The sequence below is a fragment of the Calidris pugnax genome, unplaced genomic scaffold (genome assembly GCF_001431845.1).
Source record: "Calidris pugnax isolate Ruff unplaced genomic scaffold, ASM143184v1 scaffold233, whole genome shotgun sequence".
NCBI classification, from domain to species: Eukaryota; Metazoa; Chordata; class Aves; order Charadriiformes; family Scolopacidae; genus Calidris; species Calidris pugnax.
In genome coordinates this window covers 201,019-216,906 of record NW_015090959.1, presented here as the reverse complement: position 1 = coordinate 216,906, position 15,888 = coordinate 201,019, and the positions used below count along the sequence as shown (strand labels likewise).

The window sequence follows — 15,888 nt, the reverse complement described above, 5'->3', positions numbered from 1 at the left end:
AACTACAGCCCCTGAACCCCACCTGACGCTGCTCAGCAACGCAACATTTTCATATGCAGGAACCAAAGAAAAGGGCATGACAGAAATTGCTACTGGCAGAAAATGGCGAAATAGTCCCAATAAACAGATTTAATGTACAGGTGGGTTGAGCCACTCGTGATACTCATAGCAATCAGGCTGCACTAATTACGAAAACCGTGTTTAAATTCCAGAACTGAACTTTGTGTCTGGCCAAAGATGAACGAATTTCCTCCCGGCAAGAGGTGGGGATTGCAAGAGCAATTTCAAACCAGTGACCACAGGCGGGTTGAGGTGGTGGTACCTTGGGAGTGCCAGTGATGAGCCTGCATCCCTGGAAGGCAGGCAGAAGCCAGAGGAAAATCCTGGAAAGCACAGACACCATCATCTACCCAACAAGAAGCATCCATTTGCACAGTCGCACATACAGTTTTTGCTGTTTTGTTTTTTTTTTTAAAAGAAAACTAACATGTTTGTAGCTGCACGGTCTTACCTTACTGGCACCAATACACCTAATAACGGAATCCCTCAAATTACTTTTTCCTCCATTTATGCTTGAGAATTAAAACAGAACGGAGGCCTCAGCAAATCTGCGCATCACAGACACATCCGAAAAAAAAAAATGCCTCGTACTTTGGCAGTTAGTGAGAGTAACTACATTAAAATAGAGTACTTAATTGCTGTGTAGTTAAACAGCTTTTGGCTGTCTGCCAGGTAACTTTCCTTGGTCCACTCTTTCATATCCAAACAGGAAAAGGATTTTGAGTGTATTAAAGGGACAATCTTAGGAAAAATACTTTTTTTTTTTTTTTTCTCTGTTCATTGCTAGGTTGTGACACAATCGCCTTAAAAGACACGAGCCAGGCACGCGGCGTGCAAGCCTCTCCTGCCAATTGCTTTCACATTCCTTTTCTTGAGGTTTAGTAAAAGGCATCAAAACAACATCAAACATCCCCAACCAAGGAGGATGGCAGAGGGTATACACTGTTTCGTTGAGGTCACCAGCTCCCCGCAGGCTTCATAAAAGTTATTTCAAAACCTAAACTCTGGGCCCATCTTGTATCCCTTGAAACAAAAGGAACATTTCGTTATCCAAGATGCTGCATTAAAATGACTTGACCAGACACATTCACATAATTCATCTATCAATCAGCCACTTACATTACACTTCATGCAGGATTACAGGAATCAGACTGATATAAAAGCCATCTGAAGATGCAGTGTCACAGTGAGAGAGTGCAATGTGCCCCAGGACACAGAAGCTTTAATCTGTGGGTCTTCAATCAACCAATTTATCAATAAAAAAGGAAAAAAAAACCAAACCTTCAGCAGTATGCTTTTGGAGGGTGAGGCCATGGCATGGTCTTCAGCATAGCAAAAATGTGCACAGTGAAACACATCTCATTCCAACCAGTTTGTGAAGTTTGACAGTTTAGAAAAAACAAAATCAGGTCTTCTTCCCACCCAAACAAAAGCAGATCTGACTACCAAGAACCAGAGGAGGTTTCTCAAAGGCACAGTCTCAACAGATAACTTCTGTTACAAAGCAAACAATACAAGTTCATATTTCTGTGCCACTGAATAATTAGGAGAATATGCTAAAGTACTTTCAATTATCTTTTTTTCTTTTAAATTGAAAGAGTACTTTTTTTTTTTTTAAATGGGGAACCTCTACTAATTTTACTTCTTTTGTGAGCAGCACGTATACAACACACCCAGAGCAAAAAATAACTTGGTACTGCAAAGCTAGTTAATTTTCATAACAAATCATTCCTTGAAGAGATGAGTAGTTTAAGCTGCAAAGTGACTCTGCCGTGAGAAAGGAAGTCCAAGGATCCTGAGAGAACGATTTTGCTGCTGGTCGGTAACCAAATGAAAAAGTAGTGCATTTCACCAAAGACAAACCTAGTAGAATTTAGCTATGCTGCTGCCTTGACACCAGAGGTGTATGCTATAAAAGAACCAGTAAAAAAATCTTGTAAATCACACACTTATATTTAATATATTGAAACAAAATAGTTAAGAATGCAAGAACTGTATACAGATTAAAAAAATATTTTTTAAACCATCTGATCTTAAAAATAGACAATAGTAGTGAAGCTTAAAATACAACCACTCGCATTAAAATGTTTCAAGCAATACCACCTTGGTGTGTCCTGTTCCATCAAATGGCCACTAAGATAACGCATCAGTTGTTAAAAAGGTTGTGTTGGTTGGAGTCACTTTTTCACAATCCAAATCTACAACAGTTTTCCCTTTGATGGAAGAGCCCGAGCACTCCTGGTGCAAACTTTCCCGCCTCTCCGAAAGTTTAGAAGTGGATCGAGCCATCGAGCCACTTTGGCTTCCATTGGTTTGAGAGCAGACGTTATTCACTTTAGTAGTTTTATTTTTGTGGTGGTTGTTGTAGACTTTATATTTCATGAGGAGGATGAAGATGAAAACAAGAACCGAAGCCACAATGATACCCCCAATAATGATGATCATGGTTCCTCCAAGAAACTGGGCATGAAGGGATCGGCACTGTTTGTACTCTTCCTGGGTTGTGAACTGCACACATCCGATCACTCTGGTTGCGGTCAAAGATGTCAATCCATCATCATAAACAGCAAGAACGCAGAGGTCGTACTCACGTCCTGCAACCAGATCAGTCAAGAAGAAGGATTTACTAGCAGCTGGGATCATCCTGGAAGAGAAAATGAGTACAGTAAACATCCAAGCTGATGGAGCCCAAGGAGAGCTCTTTGACTGTTGATGCCACTGTAAGGAAATGAACAGAGCAGAAGGTGAAGGTGGCCACCAGAGCAAGCAGCAAAAGGCTGGCATTCCCTGGGTTACTCGGTAGGGATGGAAGATACAGATTTTAGCAATGACAATATCTTTACCTCGGCCATTTCAACCAAACATGGACTAGAGCGCACACGCTTACCAATGGGCAGCGGAGAAGTCACACTTGACCTATTGTTTTGATCTGCATTAGCTTATATTTCCCCAGTTTCAGCAGAGAAGGGTATAACACGCCCTATGCAGAATTGATTACCATCAGCCTTTCAAAAAACGTCCAGGAACTGAAGCAACATACTTAAGGAATTGGTTGGCAGGAAAGGATAAAATGCAACACTTTAAAAAATGTATTTTAGTAATTTTACATCCACAGGAAGCACATTTTTAAGATCAAGGGAAAGAGGCAAATTCAAACCTTTGGTCTACAGATTAACCTTATTTCCATCTTCTAACAGCTTACTGGTGCTCAGTGGCTTGTAATCAGGTGACCAGTAAGAGCGATCAGAGCAATGTATGTGCACCTGCAACTAAGCAGTGTCTTTGAAAGCCAAAGAACAACACGTACTGACTTCTTTACCTTGCTGGAACCCTAATATTGTGATGGTTTGACTTCCTTGCCCTGATGCAACTCTCACATTGAGATTGTTCAACGTTGGTTCCAAATATTCCTTTATCATTGGTACTAAACCGACAGATGAGAAGGATTTCAAAAGAAGAACTATGTGCTCTGTTACAAGTTCTGGCAGACACTGGTCATGACCATACGAATCACAACATCTCACTGGAGACCAGCTCTCCACATGTTTGGCTCAGGTTCCTCACTGCAGTACAGTAGCACGGCTGCAGAGGAGTCAGTGAAATGACATCCATTTATCAGTGGGTGGGAGTGTGGCCTTCTCTTGGCCACAAAGGTGGTGGTGGTGGAGAAGACTAATCAGTGGAGAAGACTAACCACTTGTCATACAGTCTTTTCCAGGCAGTCATCCATGGGACTATGGACCATACAATGGTATGATCAAGGGGCATCCCATACAACGGACCATACAGAGAAAGGAGAGCCACACCTTCAAAAGAACATTCTTCAAACACATGGCTGCTACCACTTCATTTATAACAAATGAATTTCTGTGACTATGGGAAAACAAACGCTCCCTTGTCAATGTACATGCACCATCACAGAGTCATAGAAACACTAACAGAGGAGACCATGCCAAGTTCTCTAGCCCAGCTTCCCAAGCAGAGCAGTCCTGTCACAAACAGCAGATAAGGTCAACCACACTTCTGCCTTGAAAACCTTCCAGGAGCTCTCCAGGCACCATTCCAGTGTTAAACTACCCTCCTAGTAGGTATTTTCCCCCTAATGTCTGATTTTAATTTACCAAACTGCCACTCATTACTATTGCCCCAGCCTTAATCTATAACACCAGCTTCACGACCTCCACAGAATGGTGCTGAGTTGAGATCTTTACAAGCAGGAAAAAGAGGACTTGAGAGGAAGGATCATAGGACCATAGAATCATTCAGGTTGGAAGGAACCTTAAAGACCACCCAGTTCCAAGCCCCTGGGGACACCCCCCACCAGAACAGGTTGCTCCAAGCCCCCTCCAACCTGCCCTTGAACCACTCCAGGGATGGGGCAGCCACAGCTTCTCTGGGCAACCTGGGCCAGGCTCTCACCACCCCTCACAGCAAAGAATTTCTTCCCAATATCTCATCTCAATCTTCCCTCTTTCAGTTTAAAACCGTCACCCCTTGTCCTATGGCTCCCCTCCCTGATCAAGAGTCCCTCCTCAGCTTTCCTGGAGCCCCTTGAGGGACTGGAAGGGACTCTAAGATCTCCCTGGAGCCTTCTTTTCTCCATGCTGAACCCCCCCAACTCTTTCAGCCTGTCCTCACAGCAGAGGGGCTCCAGCCCTCCCAGCATCTCCAGGGCCTCCTCTGGCCCAGCTCCAGCAGCTCCATGTCCTTCTGATGTTGGTGGCCCCAGAGCTGGAGGTAGCACTGCAGGGTCATCTCCCCAGAGCGGAGCAGAGGGGGAGAATCCCACCCCCCTCGCCCTGCTGACCACGCTGCTGGGGATGCAGCCCAGAGTGTGGGGGGCTTTCTGGGCTGCCAGCACACATTGCTGGCTCATATGGAGCTTCTCACCCACCAATACCCCCAAGCTCTTCTCCTCAGGGCTGCTCTCCAGCCACTCTCCATCCAACCTGTATTTGTCCCTGGGATTGCCCTGACCCAGGGGCAGGACCTTGCACTTGGCCTGGTTGAACTTCATGAGGCTGTCACAGTCCCACCTGTCCACCTCCAACCTGTCCAGGTCCCTCTGGATGGCACATCCCTTCATTCCAGCATGTCAACCACTCCCCACAGAACTACCCCAGGGAAGTACACAAAAATTCCTTTCTCAAATTGAAACACCCAAACAACTCCTTGCGTGTACATAATGAGAAATTTAAGCCAACATTAGACCAGCAGAACAAACCCTTGAAATCATGGCCACCATTACTCATTCAGAGGGCAGGCGATGCGGAATGAGGTCAGCCAGCTGCAAGCATCAACAGACTCATCCCTTCCCTCTCCTGCAAGCAGTCCTTCATGGAACAAACATTTTGTCCTGATTGCTGCTTTGAAGTTGTACATCTCCAACACCAGCTGAGCACTGAATCCTCAAAATATGTTGTGCTCCTTTCTTATAAAATCATAGAATGGTTAGAGTTCAAAGGGACCTTAAAGACCATTGAGTTCCAACCCCCCTGCCCTGGGCAGGGACACCTCCCACCACACCAGGTTGCTCCAAGCCCTGTCCAACCTGGCCTTGAACCCCTCCAGGGATGGGGCAGCCACATCTCTGGGCAAACTGGGCCCGGGTCTCACCCCCCTCACAGCAAAGAATTTCTTCCCCAGATCTCATCTCAATCTCCCCTCTTTCAGTGTAAAACCATTACCTCTTACCATTGTCCTTTCTTCCACAAATTTAACTCACCAATGTCATTACGTACCATTACACCTTGTCAAAGAAAACACCGAAGTTGTGTTGTCTCACCGGACCAGGACTCCAGAAAGGAGCTCATCGGTCCTTTGCTTTTCCAGGTACCATTTTTGGGAGCCTGCAGCTGGTGATTCTCCCACATTCTCTGTGTGAAGGTGGCCCTCAATGCTCTGCTGGCAGGTCTGGCACTGCTTGGTTTGCTCCCTGGCTTGACATCCGCCTTCCTAAATCTTATACCATTCTCAATTATCAGACAAATACGTAATTAACTCTTCAGTCTTCTGTTCAGCCACATTTCATAGTGACCAAATAGGGCAAGAGAACACCGTGACTCAGACTGGATTGCATTCCTCCCTCAGCCCAAGCACGACGTTATGCCAAAACTAAGCAGATTCTTGCTTGTCACACAAAGGGATGCGACTGAGAAGATGGAGAATTTATTTGTCTGCCTTCAGGACTAAAAGGCTTTGAAATCAGTCAGGCCTCCCAGAAAAATACATCTAACCATGGCACAGAGTCTAAAATTGCTTGACATCAACAAAACTGTCACCGAACCCCAGGGCACTATACACAAAAAATTAAGAGATGTCACAGATAACGCTCTGCAGAAGAAGGCACTGCTAGAAGACCAGCTAAGCAAAAGGAATATGTTTAGAAGACCAGCTTAAGGAACAGGAATTGAAAAGAAAAAACATACAGAAAGCATCTTTCCAGTCTGCCCATCTGTGAGAGGGAGGTGTAATTGCAGAAATTATGCAAAGTACTGTTTTCTAGCTTAATGTCCATATTATTTGCCTTATTCAGCAGCCTTTGAGACTCACTTTCCTTCCTTCAACTTTCTGCGTTCATTACTGTTAGGATTATTCAAAGAAGAGTTTGGTATTGAAATTTGACTAATTACAATGGAAAGCTATGTACAGCACGCACTGCATTTCAGCGTGCCCAGCTATTGCTGAAACACTCTTAGTCATTGTCATCAAAAAGAGGAGGTTCTAAACAAAGGCCTTTCTGATCTCATGTACAAATCTTCTGCACAAATGTTCAATATGACCAAATATATATTTGATTTCTATCAGCTTTTCTAGTCATACAAAGCTATTTTCAGTACCACGAGTAAGGAGAAGCGTATAGTCCTGACAAGGTAAGAGATAAGGTTTCTTCTCTGGCTGAGCAGTTATTCACAGACTCACAGTCTCTTGGGAAAGGTAGCTATTTTGGCACATTTAGGAAGTTTTGAGGAAACCTCTACAAATGAGTAAGGACAACTCACAACTGAGTAGGCAATCTGCCCACGGCCATGTCAGTAGTTAACCTCTGCACATTTTCTCACTTATGCCTGCAGAACATTTCAGAGAATCATAAAATCATAGAATCATTCAGGTTGGAAGGGACCTTAAAGACCATCCAGTCCAACCCCTGCCCTGGGCAGGGACCTGGGTGGGAAGTCCACCAGAACAGGTTGCCCAAGCCCCCTCCAACCTGCCCTTGAACCCCTCCAGGGATGGGGCAGCCACAGCTTCTCTGGGCAACCTGGGCCAGGCTCTCACCACCCTCACACCAAAGAAGTTCTTCCCCACATCTCAGCTCAATCTCCCCTCTTTCAGTGTCAAACCCTTCCCCCTCATCCTATGGCTCCCATCCCTGATCAAGAGTCCCTCCCCAGCTTTCCTGGAGCCCCTTGAGGGACTGGAAGAGGCTCTAAGGTCTCCCCGGAGCCTTCTCTTCTCCAGGCTGAACCCCTCCAACTCTCTCAGCCTGTCCTCATAGCAGAGGACCTCGAGCCTTCCCACCATCTCTGTGGCCTCCTCTGGCCCCGCTGCAACAGCTCCATGTCCTTCTGATGTTGGTGGCCCCAGAGCTGGAGGCAGCACTGGGGGGGTGTCTCCCCAGAGTGGAGCAGAGGGGCAGAATCCCCCCCTCACCCTGCTGACCACACTTCTTCTGATGCAGCCCAGAGTGTGGGGGGTTTCTGGGCTGCCAGCACATGTTGCCAGGTCATGTTGAGCTTCTCATCCACCAACATCCCCAAGTCCTTCTCCTCCGGGCTGCTCTCCAGCCATTCTCCATTTCCTTCTGCAGTCAAGTCTAGTCTTCACTGTACCATATTTACTTTATTTCAGTAATTCTATAAATGAATGAATCATTCATCATTCCACCAGAACCCACAGAGTACAGTTTAGAGCCTGGCATCTTCAGAGCAAACATCTCCCTTAGCACTTAGTTTGACCCAACAGTGGTTTAAGCACCATTGACCAGGTTGTGGGTTTGTGAGAGACACATTCAGTAGATGCCACGTGATCCTTGACAGCCCAAGTGACTGGATTTAGGGGCACGGTGACTCTAAGCAGGGTAAAGCCCATCAGCCTCTCCGTGGAATTGTTCCATCTCAAAGTCAAAGCTTGCAGCAATCAAGGCCATTTACTTAAATAATTAATTTGCATGAAAGACATTTCAGAATAGTGATAGAGAAACCAAAAAAGGATGTCTGCCAGGATATTCTCAAATCTCCAGGCATGCAATACCTTTTACTTAGCTATTCTTTTGGGGCGGTTTTGGTCTTTTTTTTAATTCTATGAGAAACATTGTTATTTCACAATAACTACCCATCAGCCTTTTCTCCAAAAGCCCTTCATTTACATTAGAGTTTCACCACGAGCCTGCTTCCCGTTATTTATAAAAGCTGCTGAAACTGTGGGTTTTAGACATATTTTGTGAAATCACTTTTCGTAGCTGAAAGTATCCTATACTCTTTTCTCTCTAGTGCCACAGAGTCTGCATCTACCTGGTGCTGGCCCACAAGCACCATCTTTCAAAGGGATCAATAGCAGTTATCTTTAAACCATTTAAAAGAGCAGTGTTAACACAACTGGTTCAGGAGAACTAACATCTCTAAACCCTGATCCATGCCAGCGCTTCCCGAGCCATCTGCAGTCAGCCAGTAACACTAAAGCCCTTTGGTGAAAGCTCAACTGTGAAATCCACTCACAAAACTTCCGACAAAACATTATTTTGTGAGACTGGAAGCATTTCCCAACAACACTGACAACAACAACAAAATAAACCAAGCGGCTGGAAAACAGAGATGGAGTCTTTTGTTTGGACTCTAATTGACAATGATGCTCCCCATCAAAAGATGTACTGCTGTGGCCAGACTGCCTCAAATTAATCACTTTTATTTTGGCCAACCCCTCTGCCCCCAGTCCAGCACTACCATTGTGAAGGTTTGATAAGCAGAATTTATTTTCTGCCATTTCAGCTGCTTGGTTGGGAGGGGAAGGGCGAGGGCGAAAGGAAGGGATGTGGAATTGGAGGTGTTGGAGGGACCCCAGTGACAGGAGGTTTTTCTGAACCCATTCTGTCAACAAACTCCTGAGCACCCACTTTACTCGGCTGATTAAAGGGATTAAAAAGCAATTGGTGCAGAGTCTGTTTTTTCACACAAACACCCACTAAGACCCAAATGCGATCTATGACATCTGTGAAGGGAAAAGCAACAACAATAACAACGACCACTCTAAGACAGCAGAATATCCTAGACCTTTACTGAACCCGGGCTGATGGCTGCATTTTTTTTTCAAAAGAATTATGTTCACATGGTTGATGCTACAGTCTGGAAATTAAATGACCATGCACCAGAAGATACAAACAGTGATGAAGTATTGATGTCAAGTTTCTTATTTATAGAGCTTCTACACAAATCAAGGCAGAATTTTCAAGAGGCAATGACAGCAATTGATTTTTTTTCATAGTATTTAAAAAAAAACAACATCTGTATCAACACTACAAAAAGAAATGGGAATGTTGGTGTATGAGAAGCTCCACGTGAGCCAGCAATGTGGGCTGGTAGCCCAGAAAGCCCCCACACCCTGAGCTGTGTCCCCAGCAGCGTGGCCACCAGGGCGAGGGGGGGGATTCTGCCCCTCTGCTCCGGTCTGGGGAGACCCCACCTGGAACATCATGTCCAGCTCTGGGGCCACCAACATCAGAAGGACATGGAGCTGTTGGAGCAGGGCCAGAGGAGGCCACGGAGATGCTGGGAGGGCTGGAGCCCCTCTGCTGTGAGGACAGGCTGAGAGAGTTGGGAGGGTTCATCCTGGAGAAGAGAAGGCTCCGGGGAGACCTTATAGAACATTTCAGTATGTGAAGGGGCCTATAGGAGAGCTGGGGAGTGATGGGATGAGGGGGAACAGTTTTAAACAGAAAGAGGGGAGATTGAGATGAGATATTCGGAAGAACTTCTTTGGTGTGAGGGTGGTGAGACCTTGGCCCAGGTTACCCAGAGAAGCTGTGGCTGCCCCATCCCTGGAGGGGTTCAAGGCCAGGTTGGAGCAACCTGTTCTGGTGGGAGGTGTCCCTGCCCAGGGCAGGGGGGTTGGAACTAGGCAATCTTTAAGGTCCCTTCCATTCAATGATTCTATGTATTCCTCCTCCAAAACCAGCACAGCATCTTAACTGTTTGAGAAACAAGATATTGGTATTTCTCATTTGAATGATCCCTCCATTACCATCCATCTGCAAGGTATTATTTTTCTAAGCCATATTCCAGCAGTGATTGGTGCCGAGGTAAGCGGTTACACCACCCCAGAGCTTTTAATGAAGACCATGTGGGTGTGGGAAGGAGGGGAATGACAATGGAGAAGTGACCTCTGAGCTGTGAGGAATCCAGCTTTGTAAGGGCAATCCTGATTAACTCAGCACAAAGTCAACTGTGAGAACAGAAGGTTTTTCCCCCATAAAGGGAAACCTGAAGAAGAGGATTCCAAGGAGAAACTCCCCAAAGAACCCCAGGGACTGCCATGTCACCTGCTGTGCTGCAAGACAAGGAAAAAAAGCTACCAAAATTAAAGCCAAATAGTGAAAAGTCATGTGATCCCCTGTATTTACATATGTCACATGGCTCCTGTATTTCTGGACTTCCATTGGTCTGTCACAGAATCACAGAATGATATGGGGTTGGAAGGGACCTCTGGAGATCATCTAGTCCATCCCCCTGCCAAAGCAGGTCCCACAGGAATGTGGCCAGGGGGGGTTTGAATGTCTCCAGAGAAGGAGACTCCACCTCCTCCCTGGGCAGACTCTTCAAGAGCTATTCCAACCTCACAGGAAAGAAGTTCTTCCTCATGTTTAGGTGGAACTTCTTATGTTCCAGTTTGTGCCCATTTCCTCTTGTTCTGTCACTTGGCACCACTGAAAAAAGACCAGCCCCATCCTCCTGACACCCTCCCTTGAAGTATATATAGGCGTTGATCAGATCCCCCCTCAGCCTTCTCTTCTCCAGACTAAAAAGCCTCAAGTCCCTCAGCCTTTCCTCCTAAGAGAGATGCTCCAGTCCCTTCATCATCTTTGCAGCCCTCTGCTGTCCCCTCTCCAGCAGTTCCCTGTCCTTCTGGAACTGGGGAGCCCAGAACTGGTCCCAGTGCTCCAGCTGGGGCCTCCCCAGGGCAGAGCAGAGGGGCAGGATGACCTCCCTGGACCTGCTGGCCACCCTCTTCCTGATGCCCCCCAGGATGCCATTGGCCTTCTTGGCCACAAGGGCCCGTTGCTGGCTCATGGGCATCCTGTTGTCCACCAGAACTCCCAGGTCCTTTCCACTGAGCTGCTCTCCAGCAGGTCAGCCCCTTTTTCCTTTTTGAGGAATGGCCGCTGCTTAGGGGAAGAAACCCAAACATGGCCACTTGTCCAAGATTTCCTCCTGAAAAGCAGCCACCGCTCCTGCACAGACTTGCTGGATAGCCACGGCAATCCCGGCACGCTCCAAAATCATGGCAGTGGCTGCACGCCCACACGGCATCTCCACCGGTTGGGAGGCACGTTCCCCACCCGTGTCCATCCCTAAGTGCACGAGCAAAGCCCGGTGTGTTGAGGGCACCCCGACAGGAAGTTCCACAGAATCACAGAATGATGTGGGGTTGGAAGGGACCTCTGGAGATCATCTAGTCCAACCTCCATGCCAAAGCAGGTCCACCCAGAGCAGGTCCCACAGGAATGTGTCCAGGGGGGGTTTGAATGTCTCCAGAGAAGGAGACTCCACCTCCTCCCTGGGCAGACTCTTCAAGAGCTATTCCAACCTCACAGGAAAGAAGTTCTTCCTCATGTTTAGGTGGAACTTCTTATGTTCCAGTTTGTGCCCATTTCCTCTTGTTCTGTCACTTGGCACCACTGAAAAAAGACCAGCCCCATCCCCCTGACACCCTCCCTTGAAGTATTTATAGGTGTTGATCAGATCCCCCCTCAGCCTTCTCTTCTCCAGACTAAAAAGCCCCAAGTCCCTCAGCCTCTCCTCATCAGAGAGATGCTCCAGGCCCTTCATCATCTTTGCAGCCCTCTGCTGTCCCCTCTCCAGCAGTTCCCTGTCCTTCTGGAACTGGGGAGCCCAGAACTGGTCCCAGTGCTCCAGCTGGGGCCTCCCCAGGGCAGAGCAGAGGGGCAGGATGACCTCCCTGGACCTGCTGGCCACCCTCTTCCTGATGCCCCCCAGGATGCCATTGGCCTTCTTGGCCACAAGGGCCCGTTGCTGGCTCATGGGCATCCTGTTGTCCACCAGAACTCCCAGGTCCTTTCCACTGAGCTGCTCTCCAGCAGGTCAGCCCCTTTTTCCTTTTTGAGGAATGGCCGCTGCTTAGGGGAAGAAACCCAAACATGGCCACTTGTCCAAGATTTCCTCCTGAAAAGCAGCCACCGCTCCTGCACAGACTTGCTGGATAGCCACGGCAATCCCGGCACGCTCCAAAATCATGGCAGTGGCTGCACGCCCACACGGCATCTCCACCGGTTGGGAGGCACGTTCCCCACCCGTGTCCATGCCGGTGTGTTGAGGGCACCCCGACAGGAAACACAAAGTCTTACGGCACGTGCCCGCCCGGTAGCGAGCTACAAAATCTCTTTCAAACCTCACCGTTTGAAATCCAGCCTGGTCTTGAGGCTTTTCCATTGCACGGCGCTGAACTAATTTAAGAATTTTTGAGCAGACGTAGCGTGGCTGATTCCAACTGCTTTTCACGCAACAGATGTAATCATTGCTATATTGATCTGGCAATACATCACCTTTTCCCCAAGAGTGACAGCTCTGCCCTTTAAACAGCGCTACTTTGTACTCCATATTAAAAGCCTCTCAATTTCTAAGTTTTTCTCTCAACAGAGAAAACAAGGGCATATTATCAGCAGTTTTATGCAATATATAGTCTCTCAATTATCTATAGAGAAGCATCACTATTAAATACTCATCTTCTAATTTATAGCATGTAGTTGCAGCTAATTAAAGCTAGATGATCACCAGCTATGAAAGATTAAATTCAATGCTTAGGAGACTATTGCCTTTGATGTTATGAGATCCAGCTTCTAATTGAGTAGGACATCACTCAGATTGTTATGAAGCATTAGTAATCTGCTGCTTTTATCAGCTGGGGTACAAATTGAAGTTTATCCAGCCTCTCTCAGAACTATAGAATCACTTATTTATTTTTTTTTTAACTTTTAATTTGTTGGCCATTTGTGGAAGCACCGACAGACAAAACAGGAGCACCCGCAGTTCCCTTCAGGGCCTTTTGAGCATCAGTCGCTGCTCTGCTTCTCTTTTGCACACCCAGGGAGGCTACAAGAGAAAGGCAGCCCAGGGTCCTGTGGAGATGAGCCTTTTATCTCATAACCCAACACAAGGAGTCATTGTCACCAACACACATGTGAACTAAATCAGCATTAAAAAGAGGTGCATTTTCATCTACATGTACACACAAAGCAGCAGTAAAATAGCGCAGCCTCTCTCCCAGATTAATTACTGCTTTCTAAAGCTTGTACAATATTCATCACTACTATTTTAGTATCGAAAGGTCAGTTCTGCTGACATCTCTTCCCCAAGACTGGCACTAGAAACCCAGGCAGGACACTTGAGCAACGACAGTTAAACTAAAATTACAGCATTGTGAAGTCCAAATTGTGTGGGAACTGTAATCAGCATCGGGGCTGTAAGTTGTTTAAAGAATACAGATCCATTTCTAGCTCAGAGAAGGAAAAGCTGCACAAAGTGGCTATTAGGATTCTTGATTCACTCTTTACGTGGCTGCACAGCAACCGTTTCCGACCTTTCTTCTGAAAACAAACAAGGCTCTTGCTTTCAATATTGATGCTCTCCGCAAATTGCTACCTGCACCTCAATTTACTGATTCTGGATTCCTGTTACTCCTCTTGCCAGACGCTTCACTCTGATGCAGTTTTCCTCCTCCATAACTAATGTCTGCCTCCAGTTTTGCTCACCGTTCTCCACCCCTGCACCAGGAGACGGGCCAGGGTGATAGTTTCTATTTCACAGATTAAGCGACTCACCTCAGAAAAGAGAGAAACCATCGGGGCCAGAGGCACAACTCCTGTTTTCCTTTCCATACTCACCACTGGGAAAAGCACTGTGTGGCTTTGTCTTGTCAGTCTCCCAAACTGGGACCAACAAGGAGCAATTTTGGTGCCCTTATGTGCAAGTGTAGGCAGGCGGCAGAACCACCTGCAGGGCACATACATTATTCCACATACGTGAAAGGATAATTTGATTGCAGTCCCAAGGGGAAATTAGGAAGAATGTCATTCCCCTCACTTCACTTCCACGGGCTCCCAGCACAGAGACATATGAACGCGCACTTACCCACAAATACCTACCCAGAGGGAGAAGGAAATGGAAAGGTGAGGAAAAATAAAGGAGTCGAGGGAGCAGGTTAAATTCTCAAGATAAAGCAGAGTTGCCATAGCAACTGCTCTTCCCGTGGTACCGCTCAACTTGACGGGAGAGGCAGGTTTCTGATGCATCCTTAATACTTTCTTCCAGGCAACAAGCCATCGCCTGCCAGAAATAAATTACGCAGTGTGCTCTGGGAAGAAGGAAGATTTTCACCTTCTGTAAAACTCCTTTGGCAGGGCCAAAGCTGAGTCTGCTACTACACCGCTATTTACACCTCCATATGTCAACGACTGGCCCCGTGAAACGGATGTTTTACCAGAAACACGAAGTCTGAGAGGGGTCTTGCCCATGCAAAGGGTCAGCAAACAAATCCAGGGACTTCTGTTTCTCCAGCACACGTTAATGTGGTTAACTTAAAACACTCCGAATTGATAGCGTAACTTGAAGTACCCGTTGTTCAGATAACTGCAAATGCCAAATTGCTGCCCAATTACCATTCCTCTCACTTAGCACAAAACTTCCTTTAAGGATCTGTATTTGATGATTACTCTCTGTGGGAACTGAACAAGAACACATGAATTTTCATCTTTGAGAGGCCCATTATACTACAGCTTATTTCATTGTATTATTTGAAATTGCTGCTGTGTGATTTGAAGCATCAGGAATTTTATGGTTTTGTTACTAACCTGAGCCTCTCAGTTAACCGGAATCTAGGCTGAGAAAGGGGCACAGAAACATAGTGTTCTTCCCCATTTCTTCTGTAGGAACAAGGCCATTCGGCAGCAGCAGTATTCAGCTCTACAGATTCATTAACAAGCTGCCGAGTCACTCAATTTAAAGACTTTGGAAAGTTTAAAACTCATTGTGAACGAATTGCTGCAATTGTAAGAAGGCCGTCAGCTCGGCTGACCAGCTGTTACAGCAAAGGAACAAAAATACCATTTAAAAACCCCCTTATACTACTGGCTGTGCCTGCGATGCACCCATTGCCTCTACCTGCTTCTCTCTTTGCTCGCTCCACTTCACTCTGAAGTGGGAGAATTGAATAAAATCCCTTTAGAACCCCCCGTTGCAGCTATCGAGACATCTCTGCTCCACATTTCCTTTCCTTTTGCAATTTTGCAGTTCTTTCAACCAGCAATGTCACAAATGTTCTCACAGCTGACAATTAAATGAGGCTTCATCTTCCTGCCAGCTCCTCACCATCCCTGTCAGATACCAACAAGGCATCCTCCCACCCCCTCTTCAGAGACCCCTGCTTACCCCCACTGAGTCCTCCTGCTTCCTTTCTAGCTCGTAGCCATGACAACGGGAGGATGGATGGCAATCCCAGGCACAAATCCAGGCTGGGCAAAGAATGGCTGGAGAGCAGCCCTGAGGAGAAGGCCTTGCGGGTGTTGGTGGATGAGAAGCTCAACATGACCAGAAAGCCCCC

At 46.7% G+C, this 15,888-nt stretch overlaps 1 protein-coding gene across 2 annotated transcripts in view; it reads right to left on the bottom strand.

Annotated features, from left to right (window-relative positions):
* Nucleotides 1-443: 443 nt before the first annotated feature.
* The window catches only part of LOC106893939 (leucine-rich repeat and fibronectin type III domain-containing protein 1-like protein), a 74,292-nt gene continuing 58,847 nt past the window's right edge, over nt 444-15,888 (bottom strand). For both annotated transcript variants that reach the window (XM_014952294.1, XM_014952293.1), the window contains one exon: nt 444-2,704. In XM_014952294.1, coding sequence (XP_014807780.1) covers nt 2,194-2,704 — 511 coding nt within the window. In that variant the 3' untranslated portion in view covers nt 444-2,193. The remainder of the gene's footprint in view (nt 2,705-15,888) is intronic.